At 36.9% G+C, this 15,480-nt stretch overlaps 3 protein-coding genes and 1 non-coding gene across 6 annotated transcripts; 2 read left to right on the top strand and 2 right to left on the bottom strand.

Annotated features, from left to right (window-relative positions):
- Nucleotides 1-100: 100 nt before the first annotated feature.
- Nucleotides 101-4,841, bottom strand: LOC114528211. Its single transcript, XM_028549831.1, has one exon. The coding sequence runs from the start codon at nucleotides 4,625-4,627 to the stop codon at nucleotides 1,031-1,033; it is 3,597 nt and encodes a 1,198-aa protein (XP_028405632.1). The 5' UTR covers nucleotides 4,628-4,841; the 3' UTR covers nucleotides 101-1,030.
- A 1,051-nt stretch (nucleotides 4,842-5,892) lies between these two features.
- On the top strand, nucleotides 5,893-13,987 carry LOC114524669. Of its 3 annotated transcripts, none has more exons than XM_028545830.1 (7): nucleotides 5,893-5,944; nucleotides 6,017-9,618; nucleotides 10,522-10,600; nucleotides 10,772-10,894; nucleotides 11,329-11,470; nucleotides 13,168-13,309; nucleotides 13,814-13,987. In XM_028545830.1, the coding sequence occupies exons 1-2, from the start codon at nucleotides 5,929-5,931 to the stop codon at nucleotides 9,595-9,597; spliced, it is 3,597 nt and encodes a 1,198-aa protein (XP_028401631.1). In that variant the 5' UTR covers nucleotides 5,893-5,928; the 3' UTR covers nucleotides 9,598-9,618; nucleotides 10,522-10,600; nucleotides 10,772-10,894; nucleotides 11,329-11,470; nucleotides 13,168-13,309; nucleotides 13,814-13,987. The 3 variants fall into 3 exon arrangements, with proteins under 3 accessions (XP_028401631.1, XP_028401639.1, XP_028401623.1); XM_028545838.1 differs by having other exon boundaries at nucleotides 5,906-9,445; nucleotides 9,539-9,618; XM_028545822.1 differs by having other exon boundaries at nucleotides 5,906-9,618.
- On the top strand, nucleotides 12,251-12,332 carry Trnas-uga. The gene has a single exon. It is a non-coding gene; the product is annotated as a tRNA-Ser (tRNA).
- Nucleotides 13,915-15,472, bottom strand: LOC114524698. The gene is made up of 4 exons (XM_028545861.1): nucleotides 15,261-15,472; nucleotides 14,738-14,841; nucleotides 14,300-14,359; nucleotides 13,915-14,143 (listed from the first exon to the last, which is right to left on the bottom strand). Exons 1-4 carry the CDS (start codon nucleotides 15,366-15,368, stop codon nucleotides 14,026-14,028), a joined length of 390 nt encoding a protein of 129 aa, XP_028401662.1. The 5' UTR covers nucleotides 15,369-15,472; the 3' UTR covers nucleotides 13,915-14,025.
- Nucleotides 15,473-15,480: the final 8 nt, after the last annotated feature.

Raw genomic sequence — 15,480 nt, 5'->3', positions numbered from 1 at the left:
TGGTTAAGCTATGTATAAAAAAGATTCCCTTTTATCAGAGGGAAGGGAAGCCTCAGAATTTCCTAAGTAAAAACTCTAGTCAGTTTCTTGGCTTTTAGATATTTAATCTTAAGTTAACAAACATGCAGTTAACGAAATTACATGAGTTTTTAAAATTATTTAGGCAATTAAGTTACAGACTACAAAATAAACTACCATCTTAGTCTATACAAAAAACATATGATAGGTAAGGTAAACCTCTGTTTCTAGGCTTTCAGGTAGCCTTTCGTTATAACAGCCCCTTGTACAACATCATTTACGATGAAGGGGAAACTTGGCGTTACAATATATTTTGAAATAATAATAATCGTGCGTAGACATATTACAAGTATGAATTTATCGTCTATCAGCAGGTGAAAACAATAATGGTGAACAGAACTAGTTTGGTACTTCTACATGTACATTTTTCAACGGAGGACGGAGGTCTCCACAAAAAGGACACCGCTTGATTTTAGGTTGCGCAAAATCGCCCATCTAATCGCGAATATACCAAATTCTAGCACTTGGCATACAAACATAGTCAATATTTTCGTTTGCTTACCGGGGGCCAGTTGTTCAAAAGCCGGTTACCTTAACCCTGGCTTCTTTCTTCTAAAGCAAATCTTTACATCGATTTTTAAAATCACTTGTTTACAAAGTTGAATATCTTTTTTCATAAATACTTTCTGGACCGATAGAGGCCATATTTTTAAAACGAACAGTGGTTTAGAAGCACATAATTTATAAACTAAAACACTAGATTAAAATTTAGCCCAGGGTTAGCGCTAACCTATAGCTTTGCACAACAGGCCCCAGTATTATAATCGTAATGAATTATAGTTTTTATCAGAGGCTAGTAAAGTTTCTATACATTAATTTAAAATGTTTTACTTATAGAAAAAGTATTAATGTTAAAAATAATAGACCTTATAAAAATGAAAGCTGCCTTTTAGGGAACTGGTGTGACAATAATTGTCCAGGTCAACCGATGTTATCTATTGCATGCTATTAGCTAATCCAAAACTTCTAAAAGATTAGTATATGTCAAGTATCGGTGGCGCAAAACATAACCCAACAGTCCGAGAGAGAACAGCAGAGGAACATAACTCAAGATGCTGATAGAGTATTTGAAAAATTGCGAGTAATTATGAATTCCAGTAGCAGCACTACCAAAACCGCTGATAAGACAGAGATTGCACAATAGAACAGCATCAGATGTGTTCAGTATTCTGTAGGGTATTATTGTACCACCTTCGCCCACGTAAGGCTGGCACAAAACAAACACGGTCAATGTTATACAACAAACGCTATTCAGCAGACTGGCTTGTAATGGGCTCTTTGGAACAAAATCACTTAAAACAAGCAAGATAAAGCGGCCAACAAAATAGAAACCTGCACACCATTCATAACCATTGCGAAAACATCTCTGGAAGTTATCCAGCAAAAGTCTTTTTAAACCATTATCAATTGATTCAAACCACTCACGACGAATAAGAATCAAAGGGAATATTATACCGACGAACACCACCAATAATATGGCAACTACAGCGAACGGTATGTGGTGGGAGCACAGGTACCTCATAGTTCCCTGGTAGTACAAATAATAGTCATCACCTATTTTAATAGGATAGAGAATTTTAAAACTGATGTTGACAACTGTGGAATATGAGAGTACAAATATGGTACAAAATGCCCGAGCACAGGAGTTCTGAGTAACTCGACGAGTGAAAAAATTATTGGGCCATGCCAAAACCACCTTGTGAAGGACAAACAGACAAATAAAAAAGTAGAAAGGTAGTAGATAGTTAAAGGCTAGTTTTTCCAAGTCGTTCATGTTTGACCACATACATATACCACCAAAACCTGTCAACTGGATATGAGCAAGGCCGTCAATGAAGGTTAAAAAAGGGTCAAAATCTATGTTGCCAGGTACCACCATTCTCAATACTTGATAGAAATATAGCCATGCATTAAGATATGAACTGAAGGGATCAAAATTTATATACATTATGAAAAGCACTATAAGAAATGTTAAAAAAAGGATTAAACCAATCAAATAACCTATCCATTTCTTTGATGTAGACTTGCAATTTTTTGTACACTGATCATTTCCAACATATAGTGTATATCCCTTCTTGCAAATTCCACAGAGCTGACCATCTCTGTTTCCATTACATTGCTTGCTCTTTTCAAAATAGCATTCACCATCAGATGTTAGATTATTTTGAGTGCAATGACAGTAGTGTTCTGGACATGGTACAATAGCAAAGTCTCCACTTGATTCTCCATAGCCTCCCCAATAGCCTTTTAGCAAGAACAGTGTTTGATTCTCATTATCACATCTTGACACTCCATCCTGTTTATCATCACACTTGCAAGATGAGCTATCCCAGACAAATCCCGGAGCACATTCTGTAATTGTTGCGTTGGATATTTTTTGAGACACCAGTTGGCTATCAACAGTTTCCAGACTAATATCATAATGGGTTTTTGGTTTAGCAATAATTCGAAGTGATTTAATCTCATCTTTAGCAAGAAAATATGTTGATGATGGAATAAGTCTTGCTTTATTTGTTGAATGCATTATTGAAATCTTAATAACTCCCATGACACTGTTAGATTTTTCATCAGTAAGCTTGACAACTGGAGAGAAGCTCTTGTCTGCCGTAGTACTCCAATCACTAGAATTTACTTCCATATTTATTGCATCAGTTACTATTTCAAACTTCATGTTAGATTTAGTCCCATTTGCATAATAATAGTGAAAATAATCCCTTTCTAGAACTAAATTATTCACTCGACTTTCATTAGTGTGACGGCAAAATTGTAATGTGGTTGCATAAACAGAGTTTCCAGAATAATCGTTTGGACCTTTGTTGCCTCGGAAGATAACACTAGAGTTCCCTGGCTCAAAATCAAAAAAACATCTATGTATTTTAAGTTCAGTGGATTTAAAAGCAACCATCTGTGGCCCTGGTGTTTTGACATAAATTGCACCACCTTGTAACTGACATGTATTCCGAGTGAAAGTAAGATTTGACCTGTTTGAAACTTTAATCCGGCTTAAACCATATAAAGACATTGCACCACCCCTTTGTCCAGAATTGTTAAAAAATGAAACATCTCCAAAAATTCCAACAATAGCATTATCAAGAACCAGTGCTGTATTTGAATTATTAAAAAATGTTGTATTGTCAAGCAAGATTGGTACACACTTTGAATACAAGGCACCAGTCCCAGAAATCATATCCTCAGCATTTGTAGTTATTTTATTATTTTCAATTGTTGAATTTGCAATATAAATCTTCAATGGTTTATTGCTTCCTACTTCATACTCATTGGTGTCCCACAATGCTGCAGAAAATGCAGAGCCTATAGTTGCAAAATTATCCTTTATGACACAATGGGAGAAATTTGCAAAGCCTAAGTCAGAAAAGCCTCGATAGGATTGCTTAGTTGTTGCATATAAAGCTATACTCCCACCAAGTTTTGCTTTGTTTTGTACAAAATTAGATAATGTGAAGCGTATCCAATTTGGAATGGAGTTAAAACTTTGACTCATGGTAATCAGTCCAATTCTCACAGCACCTCCACCAAGCCTGGCAGTATTGGCAATAAAGTTACATGATCGAAATATGATACTATTACTCATAGTTTTTTGTTGGAATTCAACAAATAGTCCTGCACCCCATTCAGCCTTATTCTTGTTAAAATGACAGTTTTCAAAGACAAAAGTATTGTTTTGGGCAGATCCTCTAAAAAAGAATGAGGCACCACCACCACGTCCAAAAGCATTTTGTTTTTCCTTATTAGGCGAGACAGTATCAGCAATACTAGGAGCAGTATTTTCCAAAAACCATACGTTACTGAAATGGAATTTTCCATATTCTTGATAAATTCGTTGAGGGGGTGTTTTAAAAGGATACAGCCCACCAGATGAAGTGAACTCAAAATAAAAGCCTCCTCCTGGTTTAGTTTGTGTCGTTTTTTTGGTCCCACAATTGGAAATGTGTGAGTTAGAAATATTCACAACGCCTGCAACATCATAAAGCTGTATTCCTATTCCAATAGCATTTTGAATGGTGACCTTGTTCATGGTGAAATTAATGCAGTTCACCAAAAACAACGCGGTGACGAATCGCGGATACTGAAATGAGGTGCTGTTTTGAGGTGCACCACACGACGTCAGAATAACATTCCTCAATATAATATCTGAGCTATAGATGTATGCAAGACCAGCATTCTTTTCACATTCAATTACAACTTTACCACCTATCTCCGATCGTTCTCCGATCAAAGCTAAACCTGTAACATTCCAAAACATGTAACTTTTGCTCAGAACATAATGCCCCCTCTCCACGTATATTGCAGTTTGGTTTTGCTCCTCTAGATTTTCGAGAACATAATACAAATGTTCGCACGGTCGAGAGTCACAACTTTTCAGGCATTCTTTGGTGTCATGACCACTTTCCTTTGATACGCAAACATTGTGCTTCCACTGGTCCAATCTTAGTGTAGGATCGAGACTGTTGTGGTTCAGGCAGAAATTTACACCCGGAAACAACACAAAAACTGCTAAGGTGCATCTTAAAACGATGAGATACATCATATCTCAATAGGTTAGAAGTAATTGATTTGACGACGTTTTCTGCTAGACCTCGACCGGCTCGGCACACAGTCGCACACTTTGTGCGCATGCAGCCCAATTATTCCAGGAAACGCTTTAAAGACTAGATACACAAAAGGTAGTGTATTTCTTGGTACAGAATAGCAAAGAACAGTGATACGAAGTAATTGTCTCTCGTGGAACTCTCATAAATCATAATTACTCATTTACTAGGAAGTGACCAATATCTCACCTTGGCGCGATATTGGGGGCGAATACTCAATACTGCTCGATATAGGGCGAAATTTGGCCACCACAGGGCCACAGAACCAGCTTCCCAATTGTTATTATATATTGTAAAAATATATGCACAAAAAAAACTGAAAAACAGATGCTCAGTTTATGTAGTTGTTTACGTAAGTTTATATATATATTGTCTTCGACCTATAAAGGTCTTATAATTTGCAATATATGCATGCTGCATGACACTATGTAAGTTTTCACATGCATTTGACCTAATGACCTTGTTTACCAACTGAGGAGTGAAGCACAAAATCTGTTAATATATACCGCGTTTTGGACAACTCTGTGGTCTGTGCGTGAAATTCTCTTTGTATTTGCTTATTTGGTACTGAACAAACTGTACTGACGACATAGATGCCAAGGGCAAGGTTATCATAAGTCTCGAAAGCACTCAAAGCAATCCCAAGAAAATCTATAACGAGACTTTTTTAGAGTTCCGACGAAATGCTTCTTGAACATCTTCGGGTCGGAAAAGAAAACCTGCAGTCAGAAGAGTGAATACACTCTTACTTAGTGGAAGAACGAGGTCAAAATCACTGAAAGAAACCTGCTCTAAAAATGTACACGCTAGCCTAAGTGCTAGTTTTTCTGCAACTGGCGTTCGAAATTACGAGGAAACTTATCCGTAGCCTAAAATCTATCTTGGTTTATAGCTTTAACCCAAAAATCTTAAGCGGCACATTTTGATACCGCTTGTCCGGTTCCAAACATAGCCATACACCATTGAATTGTAACAAATAATAACGTAGAGTGAGTTATAAGTGATGATCACCCTTATTGTTCAATATCACTTTTCTATGCTATTTACTATATCAGGAATTCCAGGAAAACACAATCCTAATTGTATGATTTGTATCCTTTCCCAATTCCCAGAATATTAGTGAAAACAAGGAAAACGGTGATTATTTTCCATTATTTTTCCACTGGTCAGGCCTGACCTGCCTGCAGGCACTTAGACCTTCCACAGAGTTCCACTGACTGTATAATTTACAACTTACAAGATGGGCGAGCAGAAACGTAATAACCTTAAAATGCTGTTTTTACTATCATTTTTACATCTTTTTAATGCGATTAATTCAAATCATGTAGGAAATACGCATACAATAAACGTCAGTATGAATGGCTCAGACGATTACAACTGTCCCGGGTTAAAGCAGGGCTGTTCGCTTATAGCAGCTTTGCGTGCTGTTTCGCGTCAAGACAAGTTCAAGAACTCCGCAACGATTCTGATTGATCCAGGAAAGTATACATTGAATACAAATTTTACATTTGAAAATAATAGTAATCTCGCAATCACTGGACACAATATAGTAGACACAGATGTGAGTGTACAGTGTTCAGGCAACGCTACTGGTTTGGCATTTATCAGATGTCGTAATATTACAATTCAGGGTATCTCGCTATCATCATGTGGTACACTTCACAAAAGTGCATCCTACAACAATCCATTATTCTATTCGGCATTGTTTGTGAAAGAATGCACGAATTTCAAGCTACAGACTGTTGCTATTAAGAAAAGTCCAGGTATTGGTGTGACAATATATGACACTAAAGGAAATGTCACTATTCATTCTGTCATTTTTGAGAATAATGGACCAAATTCGTTGAATTGTATGTACAGGAAGTATGTCGACAGGTTAAAAAATACAGCTAAAGCTGGAGGAGGGCTATACATTGAATTTACATACATGGCGTATAATGGAAAAAATTTAAGTAACAGCAATTATTACGTAAAACAGTCAACTTTTAGAGGAAATGTTGCACCATATTCGGATCTTGTGAATTCTACCTTCAAACGTCCAGGTGGGACCAAACATCTTGGTTTCGGTCGAGGTGGTGGATTATCCATATATGTTCGTGGATCAGCAGAGCACAATACCTTTTCGATCGATTCTTGTGTCTTTATTGGCAACCATGCCATTTGGGGTGGTGGATATTTTGTTCAGTTCTTGGACACTGTCAGTGACAATAATATCACTGTCACCAAAACTAATGTTACTGAAAATACTGCATGCTTTGGTGGAGGAGCTTTCCAAATGAGTAGCATTTCAACAATTTCTGGAACTAGTAGCCAGTTTTTGCCTAATAACATACTTAGCTCCTTTTGTTTGTTTGCCAATAATTCTGCTGTGTCAGGGGGAGGAGGGACGATTTTTGGACGAACAAGCCTAGGCTATGTTGATAACAGTTATTCGTTTAGTAATTGCTCTTGGAAAAGAAACATGGCCACAACTGGTTTTGCTTTGACATTAAAGGTATGGGATTATGATCAAGGTTTGTTTGGGCCAAACAGTCCATTCAAGGTGAAACTCTCAGATTGTCATTTCATTGCAAACGCCATGAGAGATGTTGCTAAATACGGTTGGGGCATTGGGGCTGTTTATGATTTTCTGGTTCCACTTGTCTTGACAAATGTCAATTTTACTGAGAATAGTAATACATCATTAATTCTTGACACATCATCGGTGTATGTTTATGAAAATGTAAGATTTACCCGAAATACTGGTTATAAAGGTGGGGCAGTTGGAATGTACGGAGAAGCATCATTTCATTTAAAGAAAAACTCAAAACTAACATTTGAAGGTAATATTGCAGATGAGATTGGTGGAGCAGTATTTGTTGAAACCCCAGGGCCAGATAGTCTCCCAATTGTTATGAATAACTACTTGCAAACTCACGAATGTTTCTTTAAGTACGAAGATTCAACTTTACATCCAGATGAATGGCAAGCAGAAGTGGTTTTTATTAATAATACAGCTCCATATGCAACAGGTTATTCTGTATACACTAACTCTCTACGTGATTGTGTACGTACTGGAGAAGATACAGCCCAGGTACTAGAGTGGAAAAGTTTCCATTATTATGCTCAGAATGCTTCAAACAGCACCGTGAAGCGACGCTTTGAGGTTGTCACAGATGCTATTCATATAAATTCCAAGAAGTCAGATTGGTCTGTTCCCCCAGCACAACTATTTTCACCACAAGTCACATTACTTGATGAAAAGAATAATTCAGTGTATGGCATGATTCGTGTCAGTGTAAATTCCAAAGGTCCATTCCAATCAAAATCCAAAGTCAAACTGGGAACAGCATCATCCCTTTTTTTGGTGAGAAACAGCATTTCATCTCTCTACTTAAAGGGAGAGTCTGGAACAAACTTTTCAATAGACTTAAGAACAGTTGGTGGACAGTTCACTCAGGAAAGGTTAGAAAGTGTGGAGTTGAAAAAATGCAACCCTGGTTTTCTGCTTAGAGGAAATCAATGTGTTTGTGCTTCAGTGGAAAAATTCATGGGTGTGTCACGGTGTAGTGAAGATAATATGGATGTGTTTCTTGTGAAGGGTTATTGGGCAGGAGAGGTTATTGATGGAAGTGGTAAAACAGCATTTGTTACAGCTCAGTGTCCAACAGAATTTTGCAATTGCTTCAAGCCTGATTACCATTCATTAAGGGCAGATGAATGTGTCTATAAAAAAGATAAGATATGTAATGGAAATAGAATAGGAGTAATGTGTGGTTCTTGTAAACATGGGTTTGGTGTTCAGGTTGGCAATCAGGAATGTTCTGCTAAATGTAAGGATTCTGATCTGTGGAGGCTAGCCCCTTTATTCGTTGTTTTGACTGTTATAGTACTCATTGTCTTCAAAATTAATCTGGACATTTTTACGTGTTACTTGAATGCCTGGTTGTATTTCTATCAAGTGATATATCTTGTTCTGGGTGTTCACGAGGACATCCCTTTGGATCCATTTATTGGGTTTGTTGCTGGCTTAGCACAAGTCACAATAAGTGGCTTTGGTGATTGTTTGTGGGAAGGAATGGACAACTTGCAAAAGCTCGGTTTCAGTTACGTGTTGCCTGTATATGTTTTTCTTGTTGTGTTTATAATTTCCTTTTTCGCGCGAAGATATCCTGGTTGCTATTTTGCAAACAATTCAACATTTAGAGCGTCCTGTACCCTTTTTGTGCTCTCCTACTCGACTTTAGCAAGAGTTTCAATGGACATATTAAGACCATCTAAAATTGGTAGCGAACTTCGCGTATTCTATCAGGGAACCGTACCGTATTTCAGCCCATATCACTGCGCTTTTGCCGTACCAGCACTCTTTATTCTCTTCTTCATTATTATTCCATTTCCGTTGATCCTTGTCTTCACTCCATTTTTTATTAAACGAGTAAGATTTCTTAGGTATGTAAATCCCTTGTTTAACACATTCCAGTCTTGTTTCAAAGATGGATACAGGTGGTTTGCTGCCTTTTACTTCTTTTCAAGATTTTTGCTCCTTCTTTTTGCCACTTTTATACCTTATGGCGCCATAAAAGCGCTATTCATGCAGATTTCCTGCCTTGTTGTCCTCACCGTCCAGGTATGTGCTTGGCCATATCATTCCGAGACGGATAACAACGTCAAGAAGATCAACTGGGTGGACACCGGGTTTCTTACGTTATTGACGATTATCAGTATCATCGCTGGACAAGTAACAAATAACACGTCAGAAAGTGCCAAGAAAATCATGGGTACAACCATTGACATTCTCAGTTATTTTCCATTTGTATATGCCGTATGCATTGGTGTAAAACTATTATTAACACATTTGAAACCATGTTTAGAGCGTCGTAATGAGGAAAATTTGCAAACCGTTGATCATTTTGACAATATAGTATCGTAATGGATGTGTGGACAATTTGAAGTAAGAAACGACATTATTTTATACAATTATTCATGTGAAATTAAATAAATTCTTGGACGACTATCTTGCATGAGGGAACGTTTCATTACTTATACCAAGGGTGACCAGAAAATATAGCAAATGTGAGAAACTTTGAAGTAAAAATTGTACTGAAGCTCTAGACACTGAATGTTTGCTATAGTTTTAACGAATGTTCCCCTCATCGAATCAGATGAGTAAATTTTTACGTAAATAGCGTTTTCCATATATTATAAATGCTATACGTATACAAATTAATGGAAATTAATTATACGACACGTTGATCAGAGTTGCAAAAAGAGTTCAACTTTCCTCCGGTAGGATTTCAAGTTTTGAAAACCTTCTTCAAAATGACATTACGTCACTGAGTCAAGTGGCAACCAGCATAAAGAAATATTTGGTTTTTGGTACATGCATGTGATCAATTACAGTGTTCAACTTTGAACCTTCTTCACGAACCTCATTCAAAGAAAAACTTCCTCCGGGTGGTACCCGTAGCTTTTTTGCAACTCTGACGTTGATATACTGAACGTTCTATACTGAACCGTTTGACATTTTTGATTTTTGTGCTGTCAAATTCTGTCTGTGAAATTCTGTCACAAATATATAAAGATATACTTAATACATCAATATAATAAACTGTCTTCTGTCTTAATCAGTCATCGTTTTGGAAGTGCCCAACGCGTATGCCATAGCGCATCTCTCCGCGGTGAAGAGACTCGAGAGAGGTTTAAAGTCTTGCAATCTTTCAATTACAGAAACTATTGTTTCGTCATAAATTGGGCAAATATACAATGCGCTAAAGTGTAATTATTTACACAACAATACGTTCGCATGCACTCTTAATACCAGGGTAAAGACGTTTGTCAACTCATAAATTCTAAGGTTAAACAGGAATTTGCATATTCTACATAAACAAGGCGTTTGCAGTGGAGTGAAGTGAAGGCAAGATCATTTTTATCGGGTATGTTTTCGTGATTTGTCTAATTCGAATTGAATAATTAAAAGACATTACTCATAAATTTCGATTATAATTCTTCGCTGTCACTGAGCAAAAGAGACACAACGTCAATGTCGAACTTTTATCAAACACATGCAGGCAGCTGGCAGAATATATTTATTCTTTTTCCTCTAGTTAAACTAAAATGAAACCGGAGCCAAAGCAGGAACACCAACTCTCAAGTTCAAGAAATGAATTCATATCAACGTACCAGAAAGATTTCACTGGAGAATTTGGACACCCTTCGGGGTCAGCAAGGTATCAGAGCAAATAAAAATACTAATTGCTGGCGTTGTACAAAGACAACACGTGTTGCCAAGCGACTCAGCTTTTCCTTTAGAAATCATCATTAAATGCAATTCAGACGTCAGTGAATATTGTCGTTCGTGAGTGCACGAACAGTTTTAGAACACTTTTAGGTTGTGCTTCTCTATAAACACTCATGATAGCTCACTCCAAAATCAACGAACAATAGCCTGAATTGGCCATTTTATAACACTCAACTGAAGCTACCTCCAAACTACCCTGCGAAAAATCAGATGACCATGCAGGCCTGACATAGAGCTCAAGGGGCACCGACTAGACTATCATGCATGCGCTGACTGCATGGGTATTACAAATACAAGTACAGATGAATCGGGGGTCAGGTGAAGGCATATATGATAAAGTGACCTAACCTATATTTTTTTTAGGCCTCGCTCATCATCATTATATCCCAAAGGTGATAAGATGGAAATTCCAACGTACAGAAATCAATTTTATTCAAAGCCAGTCGTGAAAACAGATCTAATAAGAACAGAACCATCGTCAAGAAACAACCCACATCCATTAAAAGTAAGCCCAAATTAATTTCATTGAACAACCTCGTAATCTGTATACACTAACAGCATGAATTTGAACTAATGAACGCTACGTTCTGCGTAGTTTTTTTTACGTTCTACGTAGTTTTTTTCTTCAATGCGTTCACGCAAGCTGTTATATTACCGGCTGTCGTTATCCTGGTGTAATATGTTCAAACGGTTTAGTGTGTAAAATGGATCAATTGGCGAACTCCAAAGCGCCTGGCCCTAAAATTGAACAGGAAGGCTACCTAACAAAAACGCGGCCACACCCATATTACATACAGTATGAGCCTCATTTACCTTTCTCGGCCTGGCAACGTTTTTAAATAGCCTTCTCACGATCTCATCAACAGCTGCTGTAAAGTTTTAAATAAATATATCATGAGCTGTTAATCAATTTTTGCCTAGTACCGTGAAAAAAGTTAGTACATAATAAGTCAATAACGCCACTTTTACGCTTACGATTGTTCCGGAAAAAGTATTTTCCCCCCCCCGTGAATTTAAGACCTGTCGCTCATCTATTTCATTTGCGGGTGTTAGGGTTTTTAACAGCATTCCAAATGCTTTTCTTTACCTATATTGCTTAACTTTACGCGGAATTATAATTCCGAGGAATTACAGATTAGTATATATTCGATTCAAGTTATTAAACGAACCAAAGTTGCTGCGTAAAATGATTAATTGATACAATTAAAATTAATTAATTGTTGTATAAATTTATTTCACCGCTAGATTTCAATATAATCGATGAAATTATGCCATTTTGGCAACTGCTGTGATGGCCGAGTGGTTAAGGCGTTGGACTTGAAATCCAATGGGGTCTCCCCGCGCAGGTTCGAACCCTGCTCGCAGCGATAATTTTCGTTTTTCTTTAAAATACCAATCAAAGCCAAAACTTTACGTCTAATTTATTTTTTATTTTAGGATTTCCATGCAAGTCACTAGATATTTGACACAATTACTAGAAATTTCAACAAAAACTAAAATCACAAAATGAGAAACAGAATAATTTAACTAGAGCCCAGTACTTCCATAGGAGCCTGTTCGCAGGTTGCAAGTACACTGAGCTGTATACATATGCTTTATACCAGGAGTGAGACCATATCCAATGTATGTGGTGGTGAAACCCTGGGCAAACTAGGAAACATTGTTGCGGAAACATTCATGAATTATGTTCGCAGTGTTTCCTCAAATTTTGCCTGTTCGCCAACGTACACGCACGTAAAAGCGTAAAACCTTCTTAGTTGTGGTATAATTAATTTCATCAATAGAATCCAACCCTATATACATTTATTCAATCGTTCATTTAATAAGTATCATTTGAATGATTTTAAACTTTTACCTATGTAGAAAAAACGCGACATTGGATGATTGGAAAGTAGCCCCAATTGCGTTTTCTTCTGCTTGCCCACCTTGGAGAAAATTGAGAAACATTGGAGGGAAACAACGTTTCCACAACGTTTCCCAGTTTGCCCAGGGCTAGTAAGGTTTATTATAGCTAGTAAGGTTTAGTATATCTCGTTCTCGGGGGCTTTGGAAGCAACTTCAAGCAAATGCAATCAGGAACATTCCTCTTGACGAGTTACTTTAGTTTTTAAATAAACGTTCTTTTAAATACAGATTTTATTTCATTTCACCTAGGTAATCATCAAATTATTTAACGTAATTTATTCCTTTTCTCGTTTACAGCCTTTTCTCTTTTGGAGATTAAATGGAGTGGATGCATTGAAACAATGGCGCAAGCTTCCCGTGGACAGACATGGCATTGACACCGCTTTACAAAATCAAAAAAAGTCAACGTATCAAGTAGATTACGCTGGTATACAAACTGGTAAGTCACTGACACATTCGTAGTCGTATATATAGCAGTTCTGAATTAAATTAGTCGTAGAGGAATCGAAGTATAAGTGCCCTTACCGAGTAAGATCCTGAAACGAAGAGATCCTTACAGAAGGGGTTCAGTATTTTAAATGCAATGACCAATAGCAATGCAAGTATGCAACCTCGTATACCCTGGATAGGATAAGACAATGAGCTGTTTAATGTTTTATAAGCTAGGCCACTTTATTGAAGAATACGTATAGGAAATGCAAAATTTGATAACTGATAGAAATACTGAAGGTGTGAAAGTAGAGAAAAGTTTGACGGGAAAAAATGGTCATGATCGGATCATTCGGATGCCTACAGTTTCCTGCGCGGATCAGTTTTTCTCGCTGATCTTGATTTTGACTAAATAGAAAAATAAACCCCTTGGATTCTACACTAAAACGGCCTGTGTTCACGCCCATGAGGTGAAATATTGAGTGCTCAAAAATAGCGTTTATTTTTGTTACAGGATAAACGCTTGGAATCTGCATGGCCATGGTGAAATGTCATGTACGTTGTGACGCGGAAAACAAGCAAAACATAGCAAACAAGACTGAAATATTTGCGATTAGAACTAAAATGTTTGTATTCATCTCTTAATTTGAATATACAATTAGAAAGCCTGGGTATGAAACTATTCACTTCATGGTCTTCATCCATTATATCCATAAACATGCGAGGCTACATCTGCTTTTTCACCCGAGCTTTCATTCTTACTAAACGCCCAAGAGAGAAATATCCACCGTAAAATGTCTGCAAGGACCATCTCATTTGATCAAAAACATTGAACTGCAGGTCTCTACACAATGAAATAAATTATTTTTATAACTGTGCATGCGTTCAAGAAAAGCACACCTTATTTTGTACACCAAAAATGTCACCTTGCTACTCTGCGTACTATAGTCACTTCAAGTCAACAGGATCAAACATCAAGTAAGTAAATGAGTTTTTTTACCTGCTGAGTTTTAATGCAATTATTGTCTCGAGTATGTGAATAGCCAATAAAACATAATATCTACAAAATAGCATATGGGCATAGTGATTGAGCTGATAAACTTTAGAAGTGGCAAGCAAAACAAACTGGAATACAACTCTTCATCACTTCAGCTTCAAAACTGAAAGGATATTGGACATAGGGGAGCAATTGAGCCTTGAAAAATAATTGTTAGAAACTGGACTTCCTTTTTTTGATGCAAAGGTCAAACGAGATGAAGGTTTGAAAGAGAAGGATCTCTACATGGTTGTCATAAAAAAGCTAGAAGATGTTAAATGAACATCAGGTAATATCTAAGCCAAAATTAGTTAATACACATATACTCAACACTGGAAACACAGTAGCTGTAGGAACTGACCCAGCCTCAATAGAAGTTACTTGGACCCCAATAATACTTACACTATTTTTAGCCTATGATGATGATCTTTTGCAAGATGACAAAAATAATCACCCAGATCACCAAGTTGCTCACAAGGTAGTAAATTTTGGTGGAAAGCTAGAACCTAAAAATGCAAGCAAAAATATTCTTCCTTAAAATTGTCACACTGATAAAAAACTTTTACTATTAGTTTCTAATATTAACCAGTGGATATATATGACCAACTTCATTGCCTTAATTGAGCCCAGGTATTAAATATTTAAATAAGAATGGAGGGGGGGGGGGGGGAAGAATACACTACACAAACCTTTATAATACACTTCCAACCTGCCTAGTTCCATGCCTTTAGTGGAAGCACTTATGATGGTGATTCATAATTAATTAAAGAGACTTTGCATGAAAGAAAAGTGATTCTATTGTTCTTTGCCATAAACATCTACAAACTGCCTACGCATTTGATAAGAAACAAGTACAATTTACTTGTTATTATACCATATAGCAGCCCGAATTTACGTGATAATTTTAACGCCAGAAATGCCTTACATGACATATTGTCCAAAGTATAAAGACCAAAATCACATGTCTAACTTTCATATACTTAAATGTTATTATTTCTCGCTTATTTTTATCTTGCTCCTTATTTTTTTCCATTTGAGAGAACCGTCCAATGAATTCGATTCCAATGTGACCAGATTTTTTTATTATAGGGCTCAACTTCAGGAGACGAAATAAAGGGCGTCACCGCTGGGCGTAACTTGTTTCC

Source organism: Dendronephthya gigantea, unplaced genomic scaffold, assembly GCF_004324835.1.
Source record: "Dendronephthya gigantea isolate DGI-Jeju-01 unplaced genomic scaffold, DenGig_1.0 000001F, whole genome shotgun sequence".
Classification (NCBI taxonomy): domain Eukaryota; kingdom Metazoa; phylum Cnidaria; class Anthozoa; order Malacalcyonacea; family Nephtheidae; genus Dendronephthya; species Dendronephthya gigantea.
The sequence above is the reverse complement of the archived record's forward strand: the minus strand, read 5'-3'. Positions and strand labels throughout refer to the sequence as shown.

Bases quoted from the DNA above. Each gene is read 5' to 3' on its own strand.
- LOC114524698 (XM_028545861.1), bottom strand. From the start codon at position 15,368: ATGGAAAAAAATAAGGAGCAAGATAAAAATAAGCGAGAAATAATAACA. The intron at 14,842-15,260 runs GTAAGGCATTTC...TTGCATTTTTAG, and splicing joins TACTTTGGACAATATGTCAT to GTTCTAGCTTTCCACCAAAA. The intron at 14,144-14,299 runs GTAAAAAAACTC...TTCATTGTGTAG, and splicing joins ATTGCATTAAAACTCAGCAG to AGACCTGCAGTTCAATGTTT.
- LOC114524669 (XM_028545822.1), top strand. From the start codon at position 5,929: ATGGGCGAGCAGAAACGTAATAACCTTAAAATGCTGTTTTTACTATCA.
- LOC114528211 (XM_028549831.1), bottom strand. From the start codon at position 4,627: ATGATGTATCTCATCGTTTTAAGATGCACCTTAGCAGTTTTTGTGTTG.